Source organism: Lepus europaeus, chromosome 21 (genome assembly GCF_033115175.1).
Source record: "Lepus europaeus isolate LE1 chromosome 21, mLepTim1.pri, whole genome shotgun sequence".
Lineage (NCBI taxonomy): Eukaryota > Metazoa > Chordata > Mammalia > Lagomorpha > Leporidae > Lepus > Lepus europaeus.
The window spans coordinates 16,601,792-16,623,559 of record NC_084847.1 but is presented as its reverse complement, the minus strand read 5'-3'; the positions used below and the strand labels follow the sequence as shown (position 1 = coordinate 16,623,559).

Genomic DNA, 21,768 nt, shown 5'->3' with positions numbered 1-21,768 from the left:
ATAAAACTTTGAATAGATTATGTGAACTTTTTTTTTCTAATTTTCCTTCAAGGTGGAAATTTCAAAACCCTGGAGCATCTGCTTCAATATGTATTATAATAATTATTATTTTAAACTTGTGATTAAAATTTTAAAAACTCCTAAAAGAGTTGTCCACTCCAAATATCAATTTGTTATGCCAGTGTTTGAGCAACAGCGTTTTGAAATTTTTACTGCTATAACTCTTCATCCATGTGAAGTAGTTTCCCATCTTACAGATGGGAAGGGCTGTCATACATTTCACCATTATGTGGACAACTCATATTAGATTTCTCTGTCTCCACAGTTTTTGGATTTTCTTCGGAAAGAGAATTTGAAGATTATGTTAAACAAAATAATAAAACTAAAAAAGTTTTGGCTGGTATTGTTTTTGACCATGACTTCCAGAATAGCAATGATCCCCTGCCACTTAAGGTGAGAAAACTTCATATAGAAGCATCATAATTCTACTTTCAGTTTCCAGATATTTAATAAAGTAGAAGTGACATTTCATAAGTGGGGAGACTGTAACTTTCCAAAGATTGTACTGCTTATACATATAGTAGAGTGGATGCTTGTTTCTAAATCTTAACTTCTTCATCAGTGTGTTTATTTACCAGTGATTTATTCTGATAAGAAAAATATTATGTGTATGACCCACAAGGCCTTATTTCTACATTAGAACCATCAGAAAAATTGATAAGGATATTACTTTCACCTGTGTCAGTTGTCTGCAGCCCTGGCCAAGTGAAGCCAATGCATCTTCACTAGCAGGGAACAAAGCATGAAAAATTTCTTCCCTCTTTTGAAGCAGTCTCATTCGTCTCTTCTAGTTCTGAATCTAGAAAATAACTGAGGCTTAGCCAGGTTGAATTAGAATTAGGACATCTGCAGACACTGAGGAAGAGGCTAATAATATCCCGCAAGAGGTAGAGATGAGGACAATAGTTTGAACCTGATGTCTCTGCTGCTGTATGCATGGAACCAAAAGTCTGCATTGAGGACACAGATGGTTGTCAATATAACTGAAAGTAAGGATGGTCATCACATTGTAAGTGAAAGGGATTTCTTCATTTTGTGTCATCACTCCCTCACTACTTCTATCTGTGTCAGCTTCCCTCGTTACTGACTCAGTGTTGGCTGATGATAGTGGCTCAACAGAATATATTATATAGAGAGCCTGGGCAAAATGTTTTTGGTTATATTTCAAACTCCACCCCTCTACCTTTGTATAGTCTTGCTCTCCCTCGTCCTCTCACTTGGCTTGCTGTTAGTTTCTAAGATTGTTGCTGTGACTCTACATTGTCTTTCCTACCCATGCCTACTCGTTTCTTCCTTCATCTTCCCATAAATGCTCTAAACATATCTCTGCAATTGACTTTATGCCACAAGCTAAGCAGTGTTTCCTCAAGTAGAATTTGAGCTCCTTGAGGAAGAAGGACTTTGAGCATAAAATGATTTCCTGAAACTTTTGTCTTTATTTAGCTGGTGATTTGTGAATATGTAATCACTTGGATGTACAACATCCTTTCTGATCTGATTTCTCTCATCTGACCCTTCTGACTTTTGAAACTCTTGATCCACTTGCTGTCTTGTAAAGTTACTTAGGCCCAGCATGATGTACTTTGTATTATCTTTTCATTAAACAATTAAAATTATGTAACACTCACAGTTACCTCTTAATCACATTCCTCCTATGTATAAGATTCTTACAATCACTTTTAGGAGAGGAAGAGACTTTCTTCTTAGAACCCTTGGCTGACGATGGGAAGATAAATTAATACTTATGCATGCCAACTGTCTGTTTAGGAATGAATGCATTCACATTAATATACAAGTTGCACTGTGTTTGCTTACTGAAAATGCACAGTATACATCCAAGTGTTACTGATATTTTAGTTTTAAAAATTTCACACAGTTATGAGAGGAAAGATTTAAGGGAAGTAAACTTCTGAGCCTTAAGTGATGTGCCTTACGGTGAGTTTGCTGTCACTTTCTGATGTTCAGAATCTATTTTGGTGCTCATCAATCTGCTCAAAACCACATATTCCTGATTTCCTTCCTGTTGCTTCTGAGTCTTGCTTTTTCTTGCTTTCTTTCTCTTTTTACTTATTGATATTGTTTGTTTCTTATTTTTCTTTCTAGGTGAAATACCACCTGCGTTTTAGTAGTTTTAAGAAAAACAGCAGAAAGTTTGCGACTCGGTTGGAAGAGGAATCCTGGTTAACAAATTTTCTCTTTCCGTCCATGCCTTCTATGGGACCCAGAAACCAACATGATGCACTTGGGGGGAATCCGGGTGAGTAGATATTATATTTCTCCTAATACCCCAGTACTATAGTAAGGGTTATTATAAATTCATATTAAATAACTTCAACTTTGTGGTGAAAACTATTTATTTTTAACCTACTGTATTGATTTTTTTTCATTTAAACTTTCATCATCATCTCTGTACATTTGAACAGTCTACTTTTATCCTTCCGAGGATAAAAGGAATTGCATTTCTTTATATTTTGATATAGACTTTTTGTGAAATTTTGACTTTATTGACTTGAGTTGTATATGTTCATGTACTGACACAGATAACTATAGTGTTATGTTACTCTACTGGATTGGTAAATAGCTTTTAATTTAACTATAATGTTAAAGATGTCTTTAATATGGAACTTAACTTTTACCAATAATTTTGCAAGTGCATCTTGAAGAAATTATTCAACAAAGGAAACAAGCATCATGACCAATATACCTTAATTCTTAAAAATTTGAGATGAAAGTTAAAATATAATTTGACAGAGCATTGCAGTCATCAAAACTAATCATATTGAATGTTCTGAAAAAAATCAATGTTCAGACATGTATTATGAACCTACAGCTTTGTAAACTACATATTCATTAGCACAAAACTGGGATAAATTTTCAAAAGGAAAATAGTTGCTAAGTTAGGGTGATGGAATTGTGTGGTGTGTTATTGCTATTTTCTTGGAAAACATATTTTGAATGTTTTTCTGGTCATAAAATTTTAAATGGAATTTTTGCTTTTTCCAATTTATGTTGCTGCATTATGGACTCAATCTCAGACCTTACCTTAAAGCCCTTGTCTCTTCTGTTGAGGAACAGTGTTTTTTGTTTTTCCCTTCATACTATTTGTTGAACTCTTTTACTTAGTGTAGGGTTAGATTTATGATTATTAAGTAAACTGAAGGTAGATCTTTGTAAAAATTAAGAGTGGGGATGGGAGAGGGAGGAGGAAGAAGGGTTGGAGCATGGGCTGGAGAGAGGTTAAGGTGGGAACTATCACTGTGTTCCTAAACTGTATATGTGAAATACATGGAATTTGTATAACTTAAATAAAATTTTTAAAAAAGAAAAAAGTATCAGTCTGGTGAAAATTGTAGAAAGCTGGCAGAATTAACATTTTCCATGAATGTATGTGGAAACCTAAAGGAACTGCTAGAAGAAGGGTACCTAAGCTCATACTGCCATTCTGTAGAGCAGTCTGGCAGTGGAAGCTAAATTAAGAATATGCTCCTGAGTAGAAAACCCAACAACATATTTGTGGATCCATAGGAATGTAAATGGAAAAGTCTTTTGTGTTGGAGTCAGTGCACCTCCTATGTTAGGGCAACTGGTATGAAAGACTGGATTAACTATACATGTAACAGCATCTTATAAACAGAACTGAGGAAACTTTAACACAGTTTGATTTGCTTGCATTAATGTATGTGCCAACAAGTCCCTGTATTAGAAGAAAACACAGAAGCCTTAAGACACTTGTCAAGCAGATGAGAGTTGTTGCGGATGAAAAGGAGAAGAAGGCAAGGCATATAAGGGAATAAAGAAAATGGATTAAGTGACATTAACCAGTGAATCATGGATTGAATATAATTAACTCAACCCTCTACACTTGAAGCTAACAAAGTGTGTGTATGTGTATACCAATACACTAAAATATGTACTGGATATAAAAACAAAATATGTTAATAAACTGAAGCACCTAAAAACCCTATTTTTTTTTTTTGACAGACAGAGTGGACAGTGAGAGAGAGAGAGACAGAGAGAAAGGTCTTCCTTTGCCGTTGGTTCACCCTCCAGTGGCTGCCACAGTTGGCATGCTGCGGCCAGCGCACCGCGCTGATCCGAAGGTGGGAGCCAGGTGCTTATCCTGGTCTCCCATGCGGGTGCAGGGACCAAGCACTTGGGCCATCCTCCACTGCACTCCCGGGCCACAGCAGAGAGCTGGCCTGGAAGAAGGGCAACCAGGACAGAATCTGGCGCCCCGACCAGGACTAGAACCCTGTGTGCCGGTGCCACAAGGCGGAGGATTAGCCTATTGAGCCGTGGCGCCAGCTTAAAAACCCTATTCTTATTGTTGAATTACCTACTTGTCTCCATAAACTGTCCTAGAGAGATAGTTATTATATAAATTCCTGTTTTATTCTTCTCCAATAATAAGAGCTAAAATTTTTGAGTGCTTACCCTGACTCCAAACTACTATGAGATAGGTTTTGGTATATCAATTTTTCAGGTAAAGTATCTGAGGCTCAGAGAGATTATATGATCTGTGCTGAGTGTTAAGTGACTCTTCAGCACTGTAGCTGAATCTTCAATGCAGTCTATGTCCAGAGTCTGTGCACTGAATGTTCCCCAGTATATTACAGAAACAATATAAAATGTATTTAATTTATCATACAATTCTCCCTGCCATACTGAAAATATTCGTGCTATTCTCCAGTCAAAAAGACATTTTAGAGACAGTTTGTGGAAATAAAGACAATGTGGCTGTGTGTTTAACAATAGAGTGGATTGGTAAAATGGATTATTATCTGAAGAGCCCACAATCAAAAATGAGTATTTCAGTTTGATAGTTTTCTCTTCCCTAAAACTCAGGGGTTTTGCTGAATAACCAGCAGAGGAAGTGGGCTAGAAAGCAGAGTTCATGAAGTCTCATAGTCATGGTACTGTGAGAATCTGATGGAATTGGATCCCAAGGTAACCACAGCCCAGCCTTGTCCCACTTCAGAACTTGACAAAATTTAACCTGTCCATTGACAATGGCACAGTGATTGAGGAATTGTGCAGAGGAATAAGTTGAGATATCCTTGTACTACTTAAGAGAAAAAGTGAGTTCAGTTTAATCAAAACTCAACTCTTAAGGATTTTGAATCATTACTTTCCCACTGTAGCTGCATAATAAAGAACTAGCATCTTTAAGAAAACAGAACAAAAATTATCCTTTAGTGTCTACTGTCATTTAAAAACCAGAATTATATGATCTGTAATTAATCAGGAAAAGTTACCTAAAATCAAAAGAAAGAAGAGTTAATATAAATAGGTGGGTAGGGATGAGCATTTAGAATTGCAATTAAGACACCATTTGGTGAAACTCCATAAAGGGCGGGATGGGAGAGGGAGAGGGAGAGGGGAGGGCCACGGGAGGGAGGGAGGTTGGGGGGGGGGGAAGCCACAACAATACAAAAGTTGCACTTTGTAAATTCACATTTATGAAATAAAAAATAAAAAATAAGACACCATTTGGGATCCCCACATCTAATATCAATCAGAGTACCAAGATTCAAGTCCCAGCTCCATCCTTCCATCCTCTGCTCCTGCTTCCTGCTAATGTGCACTCTAGGAGGATGCAGATGTTGGCACAGGAAATTAGTTTCTGCCACCCACGTGGAAGATGTGGAAGTTTCTGGCTCCTTGCTTCAACCTAGCCCAGTCCTGGCTATTGTGGGTATTTACTAAGTAAACTAGTGAATGGAAGTTAATCAATCAATCAATCAATCTCAATCTCTCTTCTCTCTTTATCTCTCTATCTGCCTTTCAAGTAGATAAAAATAAATAAGCAAACATTTAAAAATGGAATTAAAAGATAAATTTAAGAGAGGGTATTTGGCCTAGTGGTTAAAATGCCTACATCCCATATTAGAGTGCCTAGGTTTGAGTTCCTAATTCCAGCTTCCCCAACTAAAGTTGTTGGATCCCTGCTAGTCATGTAGAAGACCTGATTTGAGTTCCCGGCTCCCATCTTCAGCCTAGCACAGCCCCAGCCATTGTGAGAATTTGGGGGAGTAAACCAGCAGATAGGAAATCTCTGTCTCTCTTACCTCATAATTAAAAAATTAAATTAAAAATTTTTTAAAGTTGATTGGGTCCACAAATTTTTGAAATCCATGGATAGTTTTTATATAATAAGCATTTTCCATATAGTTTTGAAGATCACATTTATATGAGTTAAATATATTTTAAAATATAAAATGTATTTCCTAAGTCTGTCCATCAGGAAGGCTGATAAGTAGCAACCCAATACCCAGATTGTGGTTTTCAAAAACCAAAAAAGCAACTAGGGATTTTTAGAGACATGACTGAATTTAGGATTTAGGTAGGGAAAATGCCAGATGATTCTTAAACATAGTGCCAGAAAGTAAGGAAGTACTTTAAAAAAATAGTAGGGAGGGTTGAAAAGATTTGGCCTAGCCAAACTGATGCTGGAGCCAATCTGAAAGGGCTCCCAATGGCCAAGCCTAGAAGAAATTGAGCCTGAAAATAACAAGAATAGTAATTTGTTTTAGTCCACATTATAAAATAAATATCAATGATTCTGTCTTTATAATAAAGATGAGAGGATATATGTGTGTAAATGTACAAAAATATTCCTTCTGGAATATTTTAAGGTAACATAAACATTCCCCTTCTCTTAAGTATAGGCTGCATTTAATGATTTGTTTCCAAAGAGTAGATATGTAAAGAAGTAAACAGCAACTTAACAATAGAGGAATCTGGCAGATACTATGTTAACCATAGTGATGAAGGTTAACATCACCAGTGAAGTCATGTTGCTATCAAATATCCCCTTATAAATTATAATTAGATGAAGAAGGCACTTCACTCTGTGATATCCTTCCCTAGAACCCAGAACACTAATTAGTTAATGAGAAAACATGAGAGAAACCAATTGTATAATATTATCCAAAATATTTTCCAGTATTCTTAAAAACTCAAGATTATGAAAAACAAGGAAAGAATGAGAAGTTTTCACAGATCAGAGACTTTGGAGACTTGATAACTAAATACAGTGCAATGTCCTGAATGGAATCCTGAAACAGAAATAAAGCACATTGGGGGAAAACTGGAAAATTCAAATAAAACTTGTATAAATTATAAATGATATTTCAACAATGTTAGTTTCTTAGTTTTGACAACTACAGTGATAGCAAGATGTAATGTTAGAGAAGCTTGATGTAGAATATCTGGCAGTGTTTTTGGTTTTTGCTTCTTAGGACCATTTAAACTTTTTTTAAAAATATATTTATTTATTTATTTATTCAAAAGAGTTACAGAGAAAGGTAGAGCCAGAGAGAGAGAGGTCTTCCATCCGCTGGTTCACTCCCCAAATGATGGCAATGGCCAGAGATGAGCTGATCCAAAGCCAGGAGCTAGGAACCTCTTCCAGGTCTCCCATGTGGGTGCAAGGACCCAAGGACTTGGGCCATCTTCTACTGCTTTCCCAGGCCATAGCAGAGAGCTGGATCGGAAGAGGAGCAGCCGGGACTCAAACTGGAACTCATATAGCATGCCGGTGCCGCAGGCCGGGGCTTTAAACCACTGCACCACAGTGCCAGCCCCCATTTAGACATTTTAACCTAAGCAATAATCCCCATGAAAATGTAATACCAAAGATGCATTGTAGATCTATTTATGTACTGTAACTCCTGTAGAGTGGTATAACTCACCATTGATAAGGTATGGTATATAAGAATTTTCTGTACTGCCTTTGTAACTTTTCTGTAAGATTAACATTTTCCAATACAAAAAAATATAAACTCTCCAACCAAAAATACCAGTAAAAGTGCATTCTCTCAATGCGATATGTGAAAAATTTGTAGCTTACTGGTGAAATATTAAACATTTCCCTCCTAATGTCAGTAATAAAGTGAAAGCACTTATTCTCATCAATTCTATTTAGCATATCAGCAGAAATTCTAGTCTGTACTGGAAAAAGAAGCAGTTAAAAAAAGTTTAAAAAGAAGAAGTTTAAAAAAGAGGAGTGAAATTATCTTTATTTGCAGATGACAAAAAATCATTATGTACTTGTGTGGGATTCCATGATAGCTGCTCTGAGACTGAGACTATGAGAAGAACCTTATTATAACAGTTAGCTTTGTTGTTTGCCTTTGACATGCAGTGATGTATAATGTAGTCACAGGAATAAGATCTGAGAAGTACAGTGTTAAGCAATCTCCTCACTAAGCAGACACAATAGAATGTACTTACGCAGATGAGATAGTGGCCAGGTCATTCAGTGACCATCATATATGTGGTCCATTCTTCTCTGAAGTGTCATTATAGGGTACATGGTGGTACTTGAATTGCCTGTTCTTTGTTCAGTCCCACTATATTTTGGCCTGTTATACTTAGCAGTCTTTGTTTTCTCACTTAGGGTACATCAGTGAAGGGTTCCTGGCTGTGCAGCATGCCCTGGATAAGGCCATCATGCGGCATCGTAACAACACAGCTACAGAAACACTGTTTAATGGAGTCAAGATTTTTGTTCAGAGATTTCCATATCCATCTTATTATCATGATGTCTTCTTTTTATTTGCTATTGTTTTCATCCCTTTAATAATTGTATGTATCTTCTCTATGAATCATCTTACCATAATTCAGTCTATTGTGTGGGAAAAAGAAAATCGATTGAAGGTAACTCCACTTTTCTTTTTTTTTTTTTTTTTTTTTGACAGGCAGAGTGGACAGTGAGAGAGAGACAGAGAGAAAGGTCTTCCTTTTGCCGTTGGTTCACCCTCCAATGGCCGCCGCGGTAGCGTGCTGTGGCCGGCGCACCGCGCTGATCCGATGGCAGGAGCCAGGTGCTTATCCTGGTCTTCCATGGGGTGCAGGGCCCAAGCACTTGGGCCATCCTCCACTGCACTCCCGGGCCACAGCAGAGAGGTGGCCTGGAAGAGGGGCAACCGGGACAGGATCGGTGCCCCGACCGGGACTAGAACCCGATGTGCCGGCGCCGCAAGGCGGAGGATTAGCCTGTTGAGCCACGGCGCCGGCGGTAACTCCACTTTTCTTGTGATAGTTTCTTTTTTTCCCTCTTTGGAAATTTATATTTATTAAATAAAAGTTTAAAAAATAGAATAAACAAAAAAAAAGAAAAATTGGATGTTGCAACAAAACAGTAAAAATGCCTTGAACCACAGTCAATGCAAATTCAGTTGGAAAATAAGCCATCATCTTCCAAACTATACCTTTAGTTATAGGTAAAAATATTCAATTTCTAAAAGCTAACATAAATGCAGCTTTTAAGAAATTTAAAATGTGTTCATTTGTTTTCATTTATTCTATGAAGTAAAAAAGTCATGCACTTATTTCCTTTCTATATGATGAAGACAATTTTGACAATTAGCATATATAAGTCAGTCATAATGAGTGTTTCACCAAATCAAAAATGATTATATCATCGATCTAAAACCCAAAGGAAAAAAATACAACATATTTAACCATGTACGAGGAGTCCAATGTGCGGTTACATGAGAGCTGTTGCTGTGAGGTAGGAATTCTTAAGTTTCTTTGTGGAACATGGTTTCCTTTGCATATTAAACCATCACTAACATTCCCAACACTAGATGACTGTACAGCAGGCCTCATACTACTAGTGCTGGGTAAAGATTCATTCCTCTGTGTCTCCTGAAGAAATTCATTTCTGACCATTGTTAATTCCTCATTCGTCTTATTCAGGTTACATGTTAGGTTTCTCAAACTTGTACTTCTTCTACTTGGAGTTGCCTTTGTTTCTCCAGTTCTTTATCGGATTCTTCCTGAGGAGCTTTTTTTTTGGTATGTTCCGATGTTTGAAACTTTTGCTGTGACATATGACTCTGAATATCCATTTTTAATTGACTGGCTTTAAAGTCTCCAATGGTAGTCACCACTGCATTGTCATAAGCATGAAATATGTTTCTTATTTCAACAAAGGGTTTCTGAGGTTGAGTTATCTTGTCTTCTAAATCACAGTTTTTCTTCCTCTCTTCGTCCAGTTTGACTTGTGGAGCTTCATTTATCTCAGCAAGCAGCTTCATGTGTTGCTTTTCATATTCAGACTTTTTCTGTAGTTGTTCAATTAATATCACTTGCTCTTGAATTTTGATTTTTAGTTTGGCATTTTCACATTCCAACTTTGATATGTAGTTTTCTAGATGATCTTGAGACCTCTTAGCATTGTCAACAATTTCCTGATGTTGATGATTTGCTTCTTGGAACTGGGTCAAATTGTTTTTTAAAGTCCTTGTATCCATCTCTAGTGTTCTATGTGTCACTTCAAGTTGTTTCACTTCTTTTTTTTTTTTTTTGACAGGCAGAGTGGACAGTGAGAGAGAGAGAGACAGAGAGAAAGCTCTTCCTTTTGCCGTTGGTTCACCTCCAATGGCCGCTGCGGCTGGCGCATCGCGCTGATCCGAAGCCAGGAGCCAGGTGCCTCTCCTGGTCTCCCATGTGGGTGCAGGGCCCAAGCACCTGGGCCATCCTCCACTGCACTCCCGGGCCACAGCAGAGAGCTGGCCTGGAAGAGGGGCAACCGGGACAGAATCTGGTGCCCCAACTGGGACTAGAATCCAGTGTGCCGGTGCCGCAGGCGGAGGATTAGCCTATTGAGCTGCGGCGCCGGCCCAAGTTGTTTCACTTCTACTTCTTTAAGATATTGCTTTTCTTTTCTTCTTAACTGTTCCCAATAATATTCTTCATTCTTCTTAGTGGCAGATTGCTGGTTATCAAGGTCCTCACTCTCTCTGCTGAATTAATCCACCACCATCTCTGTTATCAGGAGGCAAGTTTGTTTGTTTGTTTCTTTTTTTTTTTTTTTTTTTTGACAGGCAGAGTGGACAGTGAGAGAGAGAGAGAGAGAAAGGTCTTCCTTTTTTTCCGTTGGTTCACACCTCAACAGCCGCTCCAGCGGCGCTCTGCGGCCAGCGCACCGCGCCAATCTGAAGCCAGGAGCCAGGTGCTTCTCCTGGTCTCCCATGCGGGTGCAGGACCCAAGCACCTGGGCCATCCTCCACTGCACTCCCGGGCCACAACAGAGAGCTGGCCTGGAAGAGGAGCAACCGGGACAGAATCCGGCGCCCCAACCAGGACTAGAACCCGGGGTGCTGGCGCTGCAGGCAGAGGATTAGCCTAGTGAGCCGCAGCGCCAGCCTGCAAGTTTCTTAACTCTTCCATTTCATTACTTTGGCAATGCTGCCCTTTTTCTTCAAACTGCTTATTTTTAGTTCTATCAAGCCATTCTTTTTCTCTAATGTCATTACATGTTGGAGAAGAACTTTTTAATTCAAGTTCTGTGCTTTTAGATTGATTAGTATTGCAGTGATGAAGGAAATGCCTCTCAAGATGTTTCGATATTGGTTTTAACTTGATTTCGCCTTGTCTGTACGTTTGTACTTCATTCATTCCCACTGGTGTTTTCCAAAAAGGATGCATTGCTTCCAGACGAGGCGTCAATTCAGCATATTGCTTAGCAAACCCTTCCAGTGGTTCATTCATATCTTTTCCTTTTGCATCTGCTGCCAGTGATTGATTAATGGATTTCTTCCAAGAATTTGTAGAAATAGTCTGAGAATCTGAAGTCGACACTACAGATTCATCTTCTGATCTCACATTAGATTCTGTATCTTTGTGTATCACATAGGCATGAACTAATCTGCCATGTGTATGTTCCTGTGGAGCATTATGCATGACAGCCATATCCCTTACAATGCTTCCACTTGCTGGCATTGATGTCTTTTCCTTAGAATTCCTTTCTGATTTCCTTTCTTCAGGATTTCTTTTGGAGGTAGACTCCTTATCGTTGTCTAATCCGCGATCAGCATTTAACCCATATTCACTAATTGGCTGTTGTGGAGCAACTTGAGTGATGGCAATATCTTTTTCACGCTTCTTACTTGCTCCAGTTGACATACGTTCTTGTGGGTCGGCCAGGGTTTCTCCGGCAGCTGTTGGCAGGCGTGTGGCTGCGGGGGCTGCGGCTGGGGCAGTGAGGCTTGGGAGAGGCACTGGGCCCCAACCACCACCGATAGAGTTTCAGTAGAAAATTTTCAGTCTGTCTTTGGAGGGTTGGACTATTTTCACACACTCAAAACTGGTAGATGGTTGTTTCAGCAACAGCCAAGTATTGAGCACTTAAATCTAGTTTTTGTGTTTATTGGAATTCTTGGTGAGATTTTTTTTGGTTACAATTATATAAGCCTCCAAGAATATTAAAAATATAATTTAAACACCAAATGTTCTAAAACATGTCTGGAATAAAGAAATAATCTACTGTACTTTAAAATTATGTCAAGATGAGCTACAACTCAATTCCCAGATTCTATGGACCTCTGATTCTTTAAAACCTCTTTAGTTCCTTCCAGTAGTATACCTTAGTCCAGAGCATGTTGTGTTAAGCCTCAATGCTTTATAAGTCAAAATCCAGTCACCATCGGTTTAACCAATGATTTAGTCAATGATTATTTATTTATCTATTTATTTGTAAAGTACCTACTTTGCTTTGGGAATTCTCATGGAAATAGGTTTTAATCCTGGCTCTATTATCTACTCTGTAACACGTTACATACTTTTATAGCTTATTTTGTTAAGTGTAAATTTAGATTATTAATACCTGATTTAAAGGACTGTCATAATATTGAGTGAGATACATGAAAAACTGTCACTTCCTTGTCTAAATAAGATCGAAGTTGGCGAACTCAAAAGGCTTCCATAGCCTTGGCAACTCATGACTAGAGTCTAGGGAGATTACTGATGCTATAAACAAGAGTGTCAATTTGTTAAGTCAACAACAGGAGTCAACTGTGCACTTACTCCTCATGGCAACTCATGACTAGAGTCTAGGGAGATTACTGATGCCATAAACAAGAGTGTCAATTTGTTAAGTCAACAACAGGAGTCACTGTGCACTTACTCCTCATGTAGGATCTCTGTCCTTAATGTGTTGTTCAATGTGAATTAATGCTATGACTAGTACTCAAACAGTATTTTACACTTTATGTTCTGTGTGGGTGCAAACTGATGAAATCTTTACTTAATATATACTAAATTGATCTTCTGTATATAAAGAGAATTGAAAATTAATCTTGATGTGAATGGAATGGAAGAGGGAGTGGGAGATGGGAGGGTTGCAGGTGGGAGGGAAGTTATGGGGGGGGGAAGCCATTGTAATCCATAAACTGTACTTTGGAAATTTATATTTACTAAATAAAAGTTTTAAAAAGAACAGATTTTCATCTTAAGGCTATAGGCCATATACTTCCTGATAACCATGTCTTAAGCATTAACCCAAAATAAAATAGTCAAGCATGCTAAAAAAAGAAAAACTGTCACTTGCAAATTAATCATACCTATGGTTATAAGACAGAAATGGAGAAACAACATTTATGTTTTAAAAATTTTATTCTTTAATTCTATCCTCCACCAATTTTTTAAAGTTTCCTCATATAGAATCACTAAACTGAAACTTGGGACTGTTGACATCCTCTTTTGCAAGTCAGATGTCCTTTATTTAGTTCTCTGTTTTTAAAATTTTTTAAAAGATTTTTGCTTATTTATTTGAGAGGCAGAGTTACAGACAGGGAAAGACATTGAGAAAAGTCTTCCATTTGCTGGTTCACTCTATGACACCAGCATCACATATCTGAGTGCCATTTTGAGTCTTAGTTGATCCACTTCCAATCCAACTCCCTGCTAATGCACCTGGGAAGGCAGCAGAAGACCCAACTGTTTGGACCCCTGACACCCATGTGGGAAACCCAGATGCATTTCTTGGCTCTAGGGTTATGCTTGGCCCAGGACCAGTCATTGTGGCTGGCTGCTTACGGAGTGAACCAGAGGATGGAAGATCCCTTCAGCTTTTTGATTATATCATCTCACTGTAGACCTACAGGGTTCCTACTAAGAAATCTACTGCCATGTTTAGAATCCCTTTTGTGTGATATACTTCTTTTTTTTTTTTTTTTTTTTTGGAAAGATAGAGTTAGAGAAACAGAGAGAAAGGTCTTCCTTCAGTTGGTTCACCCCCAAATGCCACTATGGCCAGCGCTGCACCGATCCAAAGCCAGGAGCCAGATGCTTCCTCCTGGTCTCCCATGCAGGTGCAGGCACCCAAGCACTTGGGCCATCCTCCACTGCCTTCCTGGGCCACAGCAGAGAGCTGGACTGGAAGAGGAGCAGCCGGGACTAGAACAGGCGCCCATATGGGATGCCAGCACCGCAGGTGGAGGATTATCCAAGTGAGCCATGGTGCCAGCCCCATGTGTGATATACTTGTTATCTCTTAATGCTTTCAGAATTTTTTTCTCCAAATTTTTGATAGTTTGATTGTTAATGTGTCTTTTGAATTCCTCTTTCAGTTGAATTTGACTGAAAGATTCAATGCACCTTTTTTTTCCCCTCAATATTCCTTATACTTGTGTGTTGACCTCTTTCTCTTTCTCCCAATTTGGAAAGTTTCCTGTCATTATTTAAAAATATTCTGCCTCCTTGCATCTCTCTTTTCCTTGTTAAACTTCATTATGGATGTTAGTTTTCTTCTTGGTGTCCCACAATAACTGTAGGCCTTTCTCAATCTCTTAAATTGTTTTTATTCCTCTATGTACTTCCAAATGTCCTGCTTTTGAGTTCACTAACTCTTCTACTTGATTGAACCTGGCGTTGAAGCTTTCTATTTGCATTTTTGGGTTCAATTATTATTCTTTCTGTTTATCAAACTTTTATTTGTGTATTTTTTCAAATTTTATTTTCTACTTATATATTCTTGTAATCTGCTATGTTTCCTTCAGAAGGATATTCTTTCTGGATTCTTTGTTAGTCATTTCATAGATCTCCATTTCTTTAGGAACCATTGTTGTCGCTTTGTTTGCTAGCTGCTTTTGGAGGTGTCATGATTCCCTGTTTCTTTGAAATTCTTGGCACATATTTGAGAAGACAGTCACCTCCTCCAGCTTCGAAGGTTTTTCTTTGGCAGGCATGGATTTTCACTATTTAGCCTGTGAATCTTAATGGCCCAGATGGTAATGTCTCTGGAAAGGAAGAGTTTGCTTTCAGGTTCTGACCAAAAAGATGCCTGAGTGACTGCCTTTGCTCTGAGTCTGGGTGGCCTGGCTCTACTGGTAAGAGACTAGCTGGGCTCTGCAATCAGATGGAACTGTTGGCTGAGTACTGAAATCACCCATGATCCAGACGGGCCACATTTTGTATTTTATATTTTATAAAATAGTGTTATCAGTATTTTAGTTCTTCAGTTGGATGAGGTTGGGGACTGGGCCCCAGGGATAGCTGGAGTTACTTCCCAAGATTGACAGTGGCAGCTGCTGTGCTCTGTAGAAATGCACAGTTGAGATTTGTCTTACTTGACTGGATGGGGCCTTAAGGGAGGCTGTGTGGTTGAACAATACACTGTTTGGATGCTCAGATGTGACAGGTCTAGCCCTTGTGTTTTGCCAAAATATACCTTAGTGGGAATTTCCCTGCCTTACTGGGCTCAGGGTTGTCTGTGAGACTAATCTGGGTGCTGTTTAAACTCCTAGATTAGCGAAGTGTCAATTCCTGTTCTTTTCCAATGTGCACTCTGGCAGGAATCCTGAGAGAAGACTTGAGTGGACTTTGAGACTAAATAGAGTGTTGATTAAATGGGGAGCTGGCATTGTGGTGCAGTGAGTTAAGCCACTGCCTATGATGCCAGCATCCCATATGAGTGCCAGTTTGTATCCTAGCTGCTCCACTTCTGACCCAGCTCCCCGCTAATGTATCTGGGAAGACAGCTGAAGATGGCCTGATTACTTGGGCCCCTGCTGCCTACAAGGGAGATCTGTCTGAAGCTCCTGGCTCCTGGCTTCAGCCTGGCCCAGTCCTTGGAGTGAACCAGCAGATGGAAGATCTCTTTCTTTCTCTGTCTTTCCTTCTCTCCCTCTCTATAACTCTGCCTTTCAAATAAATATTCTCTCTCCCTCCCTCCCTCCCACCCCCCTGAAAACTCTACCTTTCAAATAAGTAAGTCTTTTAAAAATTAAAAAATAAAGTCCCTGATGGATCAGATCTAGTCCCTGCTGTTCATCAAAATGCACCATAGTAGATATCTGGTCCCCAGGCATAGACTTGGGGTGAGGTCTGAGGCTGATCATGTTGTCTGACCAGAAGCCAGGTAGAACTTCCCACTGTTTCCAGAAGCAGACAACTCAACTTGGTGGGTGGGCTATGCTAATAGCTGGTATCTCTGATTGGATACCACTGCTGGAGAGTCCAGAGCTACCACCAAAATCCACAAGCTGATCACTGTGAGTTCTACCTGCTTGCTTTTATTTCTTTCTGGCTATAGGTAATCTAACCATGCCATTATTCCCTGTAGTCCCCATGAGGTAAGTCTAAACTAGGCTTCCTAGGAAGCATCTTGCAATGCTAAGGAAGCTGAACATTTCAACTTCAGTTCTCTTTTCCTTCTTGTCTCTTGTACTGTGCTGATGTCAGGGAGAGGGAGGGATAAACATGCAAGTAATGCAGTTACCCTTCAAATGCAACTTTTATTAGGTTCTGTGGTCCACACAAGTGTCTCAGGCTTATCCTCAAGTTTGGGGGATTTCACAAAGGTGTTCTTGCCTGTGGGTAATTGCAAATTGAACTTCTGTGGAAACGATGAAAACTTGGATCTTGTATTCCATCATCCTCCTGATAGCATTCCCTTGGTGCTTCTTACATCTGATTTAAGAAATATTAGAGGGGCTGGCGCTGTAGCGCAGCGGGTTAACACCCTGGCCTGAAGCACCGGCATCCCATATGGGCGCCAGTTTGAGTCCCGGCTGCTCCACTTCCAATCCAGCTCTCTGCTTTGGCCTGAGAAAGCAGTAGAAGATGGCCCAAGTCCTTGGGCCCCTGCACCTGCGTGGGAGACCTGGAGGAAGCTCCTGGTTCCTGGCTTCAGATCAGCCCAGCTCCGGCTGTTGAGGCCAATGGAAGACCCCCCACACACACACCTCTGCCTCTCATCTCTCTATGTAACTCTGACTTTCAAATAAATAAATAAATCTTTTAAAAAAAGAAATATTAGATAGTTCCAAAATTATGATGTTATCTCTAATATTATTTTCTAGAAACTTTGTATTATTTTCCACTTTAAGGTATTCATTCAAAAGAAATTGATTTTATTTAAGATTTGGGTAGAATTTAAATTTGATTTTTAAAATATAGAGATAACCTATTGATACATTACCACTTATTAACACAATGATAATCTCCTTGCACTGCAATTCCATTTCACTTTATAATATTTGTAAATAAATTGAGCCCACATAGGCATCTGGTGACTTGTTTCTCCTTTCTATCCTTATGATAGTATCACCATGACAGTACTCTAGCTTTTAACCAATTCTTGAAATTTGGAACAGGCCTCCTTATTATTATTCTTCTTCAAGTACTTCTTAGCTATTCTCATATCTTTTTACTTCCATTTTATAATCATTTAATTTCAAAAATGCTACTGACATTTTATTGAGATTGCAAATTATGATTGATATCCTGTCATATTGAATCTTCTGAACTATAAATATGGTGCATTCTCCTATTACTTTTAAATTGGTTTTTAACTATAAGCTTGTGTGCAAAAGTCATACACACTACTCAAATGTTAGTGAAGGTGTAGGGAAAAGAATACCTTTGTACACTGTTGGAGGAAGTGTCAATTGGTAGGACAATATGGAAAACAATATAGAGGTTCCACAAAAAATATAAAGTGAAACTACCTTATGATCCAGCAGTCCCACTTGTGGCTATCCAAAGGGACTTTGGAAGGTTACTGGAAAATGTACATTATCTTCTAATTTAATTCTTCCATAAACTCTTTGAAGCCCTCTTATCTATGCAAAGAAAGTGAAATCAGTGTTGAGATATATTTTCTTCTGTGATTTGTTTTTTTTATGTAATATCAAGAACCCATTTACCAAATCCAAAGTTAAGAAGATTTACCCTGATGTTCTCTAAAATTTTTATGTTTTTAACTCTGATATTTAGATTGTTTATCCATTTAAGATTAATTATTGTATGTGATGTTAGGCAGGAATCCTGTTTCACTCTTTTTCATGAAGGTTGTCCAGTTGTCTCAGCACTATTTGTTGTTCCCCATCAAGCAATTTTTTAAAACTTTTAATAAATATAAATTTTGAAAGTTCAACTTTTGTATTATAGCAGTTTTCCCCCCATTATTATTTTCTAGAAACTTTATATTATTTTCCACTTTAAGGTATTCATTCAAAAGAAATTGATTTTATTTAAGATTTGGGTAGAATTTGGCTGGCGCCGGGGCTCAATAGGCTAATCCTCTGCCTTGTGGCGCTGGCACACCAGGTTCTAGTCCCGGTTGAGGCACCGGATTCTGTCCCGGTTGCCCCTCTTCCAGGCCAGCTCTCTCCTGTGGCCTGGGAAGGCAGTGGAGGATGGCCCAAGTGCTTGGGCCCTGCACCCCATGGGAGACCAGGATAAGCACCTGGTTCCTGCCTTCAGATCAGCGCAGTGTGCTGGGCGCGGCGGCCATTGGAGGGTGAACCAACAGCAAAAAGGAAGACCTTTCTCTCTCTCTCTCTCTCTCTCACTGTCCACTCTGCCTGTCAAAAAAGAGAAAAAAAAAAGATTTGGGTAGAATTTAAATTTGATTTTTAAAATATAGAGATAACCTATTGATACACCATCCTTCCACCCCCAACCCTCCCATCTCCTACTCCCTCTCCCATCCCATTCTTCATTCAGATTCATTTTTAATTATCCTTATATACAGAAGATCAACTTAGTATATACTAAGTAAAGATTCCAATAGTTTGCACTAACATACATTAAGTATAAAGTACTGTTTGAATACTTAGTTTTACCATTAATTCGCATAGTACAACACATTAAGGAAAGAGATTCTACATGGGGAGTAAGTGCACAGTGACTCCCATTGTTGATTTAACAATTGGCACTTTTATTTATGACGTTAGTAATCAACAGAGGCTCATCATGAGCTGCCAAGGCTATGGAAGCCTCTTGAGTTCACAAACTCCGACCTTATTTAGACAAGACCATAATCAAAGTGGAACTTCTCTCCTCCCTTCAGAGAAAGGTACCTCCTTTGATGGCCTGTTCTTTCCACTGGGATCTCACTCACAGAAATCTTTCATTTAGGTCATTTTTTTTTTTTTTGCCACAGTGCCGTGGCTTTCCATGCCTGAGAAATTCTCATGGGCTTTTTAGATGGATCTGAATGCCTTAAGGGCTGGTTCTGAGGCCAGAGTGCTGTTTAGGGCATCTTCCATTCTCTAAGTCTGCTGTGTATCCTACTTCCCATGTTGGACTGCTCTCTCCTTTTTAATTATATCAGTTATTATTAGCAGACACTAGTCTTGTTTATGTGATCCCTTTGACACTTATCCTATCTTTATGATCAATTATGAACTTAAACTGATCACTTTAATTAGTAAGATGGCATTAGTAAATGACAACTTAATGGGGTTTGAAATCCCATGGCACATTTCTAATTCTACCATTTGGGGTAATTCCTACCTCTCTTATTCCCACTGTTATTTTTAACAGGGATCAACTTTCAGTTAAATTTAAACACCTAAGAATAATTGTGTGTTAATTTAAGAGTTCAACCAATGGTATTAAGTAGAACAAGAAAATACTGAAAAGAATAAAATATTAAGCTGTTCCTTGACAGTCAGGACAAGGGCTGATCAAGTCATTGTTTCTCATAGTGTCAGTTTCGCTACTACAGGTTTCCTTTTAGGTGCTCAGTTGTCACCGATCAGGGAGAACTTATAATATTTGTCCCTTTGGGACTGGCTTATTTCACTCAGCATGATGTTTTCCAGATTCTTCCATTTTGTTGCAAATGACCAGATTTCATTTTTTTTTACCGCTGTATAGTATTCTATAGAGTACATATCCCATAATTTCTTTATCAAGTCTTCTGTTGATGGGCATTTAGTTTGATTCCAGGTCTTAGCTATTGTGAATTGAGTTGCAATAAACATTGAGGTGCAAATAGCTCTTTTATTTGCCAATTTAATTTCCTTTAGGTAATTTTTGAGGGGTAGGATGGCTGGATCATGTGATATGGCGATATTCAGGTTTCTGAGGAATCTCCAAACTGTCATCCATAGTGGCTTTACCAGTTTGCATTCCCACCAACAGTGGATTAGTGTGCCTCTTTCCGCACATCCTTGCCAGCATCTGTTGTTGGTAGCTTTCTGTATGTGAGCCATTCTAACCGGGGTGAGGTAAAACCTCATTGTTGTTTTGATTTGCATTTCCCTGATGGCTAGTGATCCTGAACATTTTTTCATGTGTTGTTAGCCGTTTGGATTTCTTCTTTTGAAAAATGTCTATTTAGGTCCTTGGCCCATCTCTTAAGTGGGTTGTTTGGTTTGTTGTGGAGTTTCTTGATCTCTTTGTAGATTCTGGTTATTAATCCTTTATCAGTTGCATAATTTGCAAATATTTTTCCCATTCTGTCGGTTGCCTCTTCACTTTCCTGACTGTTTCTTTTGCAGTAAAGAAACTTCTCAATTTGATATTATCCCAGTTGCTAATTTTGGCTTTAACTGCCTCTGCTTCTGGGTCTTTTCCAAGAAGTCTTTGCCGGTACCTATATCTTGCATGGTTTCTCCAGTGTTTTTTTTTTTTTAGTGGTTCTCAATTCTGTTCCATGGATTTACATATCTATCCTTATTCCTTATCTTGGTTACTGAATTTTTTTGCTAGGAACTGAAATAGAAAGGTGTGAGTGTTCCAACTTTTTGTTCTATTTAAAAGGACTTTTATCTAATCAAGGAAACTGAGGTGCCATATGAATTTTAGTTTGGGCTTTTCTATTCCTGCAAAAAGTATCCCTGGGATTTTGGTCGGGTAGTATTTTCATCTTGAACATGGTATATTACTCATCCATTTTTTCTATTTTCCATATTTTTGATGTTTTGACATTTTATCCTTCTTACTTCTGAAAGGACTGCATCTACAAGCCAGTTTTAGAGACAGCAAGCACTTACCCAGACCACATTCTGGAGATGCAAACTGACCAAAGCTGAACCCCTACTCATTACCATGTTTCATTGTCTTTCACAGGTTGAGCCACTATCCTCCTGTCCTAATCACCCTAGGATCAGTTAACAAACAACTAGAGATAGCTCCTTACCTTGCAGCCTCCTGAATTTATGCAGAGGAACCAAATCCTTGTACAATAACCCTGCCTTGCCTCTTGCACAGAAACCATAATATAGGCTCTTGCCCATGTTTTCCCTTCAAGCATTTGACTGGTTCTGGTGCCTCCCTGTGCCTAAATGGTATAGCATGCCCCTCCTCTGGGAACCATGTTTCCAGTGCAATCATCTGATCTGTTGAATTCCCTATACTTCAAAAATAGTAAAATTTTAAAACACAGATGGGATATCTTCGGATTTATCTATACTGTATTTAGTTTATCTCAACACTGTTTTGGGAACCAGTGCTGTGGCAAAGCAGATTAAGGCTTTGCCCACAGTGCTGGTATCCAATATGGGCAAAGGTTCATGTCCAGCTGCTCCACTTCCAATCTAGTTCACTGCTAGTGTGATTGGGAAAGCAGTGGAGGATGGCTCAAGTCCTTGGGCTCCTGCACCCATGGGTGAGACCAGAAGAAACTCCTGGTCCCTGGCTCCTGGCTCCTGGCTCCTGGCTTTGGCCTGGTCCAGCCCTGGC

General features: G+C 38.9%; 1 protein-coding gene across 1 annotated transcript in view; it reads left to right on the top strand.

Moving 5' to 3' along the window:
* LOC133750311 (phospholipid-transporting ATPase ABCA3-like) overlaps window positions 1–21,768 on the top strand; it is a 101,524-nt gene that overhangs the window by 5,748 nt on the left and 74,008 nt on the right. Inside the window, exons 2-4 of the mRNA XM_062179849.1 lie at window positions 326–453; window positions 2,164–2,317; window positions 8,462–8,721. Coding sequence (XP_062035833.1) covers window positions 326–453; window positions 2,164–2,317; window positions 8,462–8,721 — 542 coding nt within the window. The remainder of the gene's footprint in view (window positions 1–325; window positions 454–2,163; window positions 2,318–8,461; window positions 8,722–21,768) is intronic.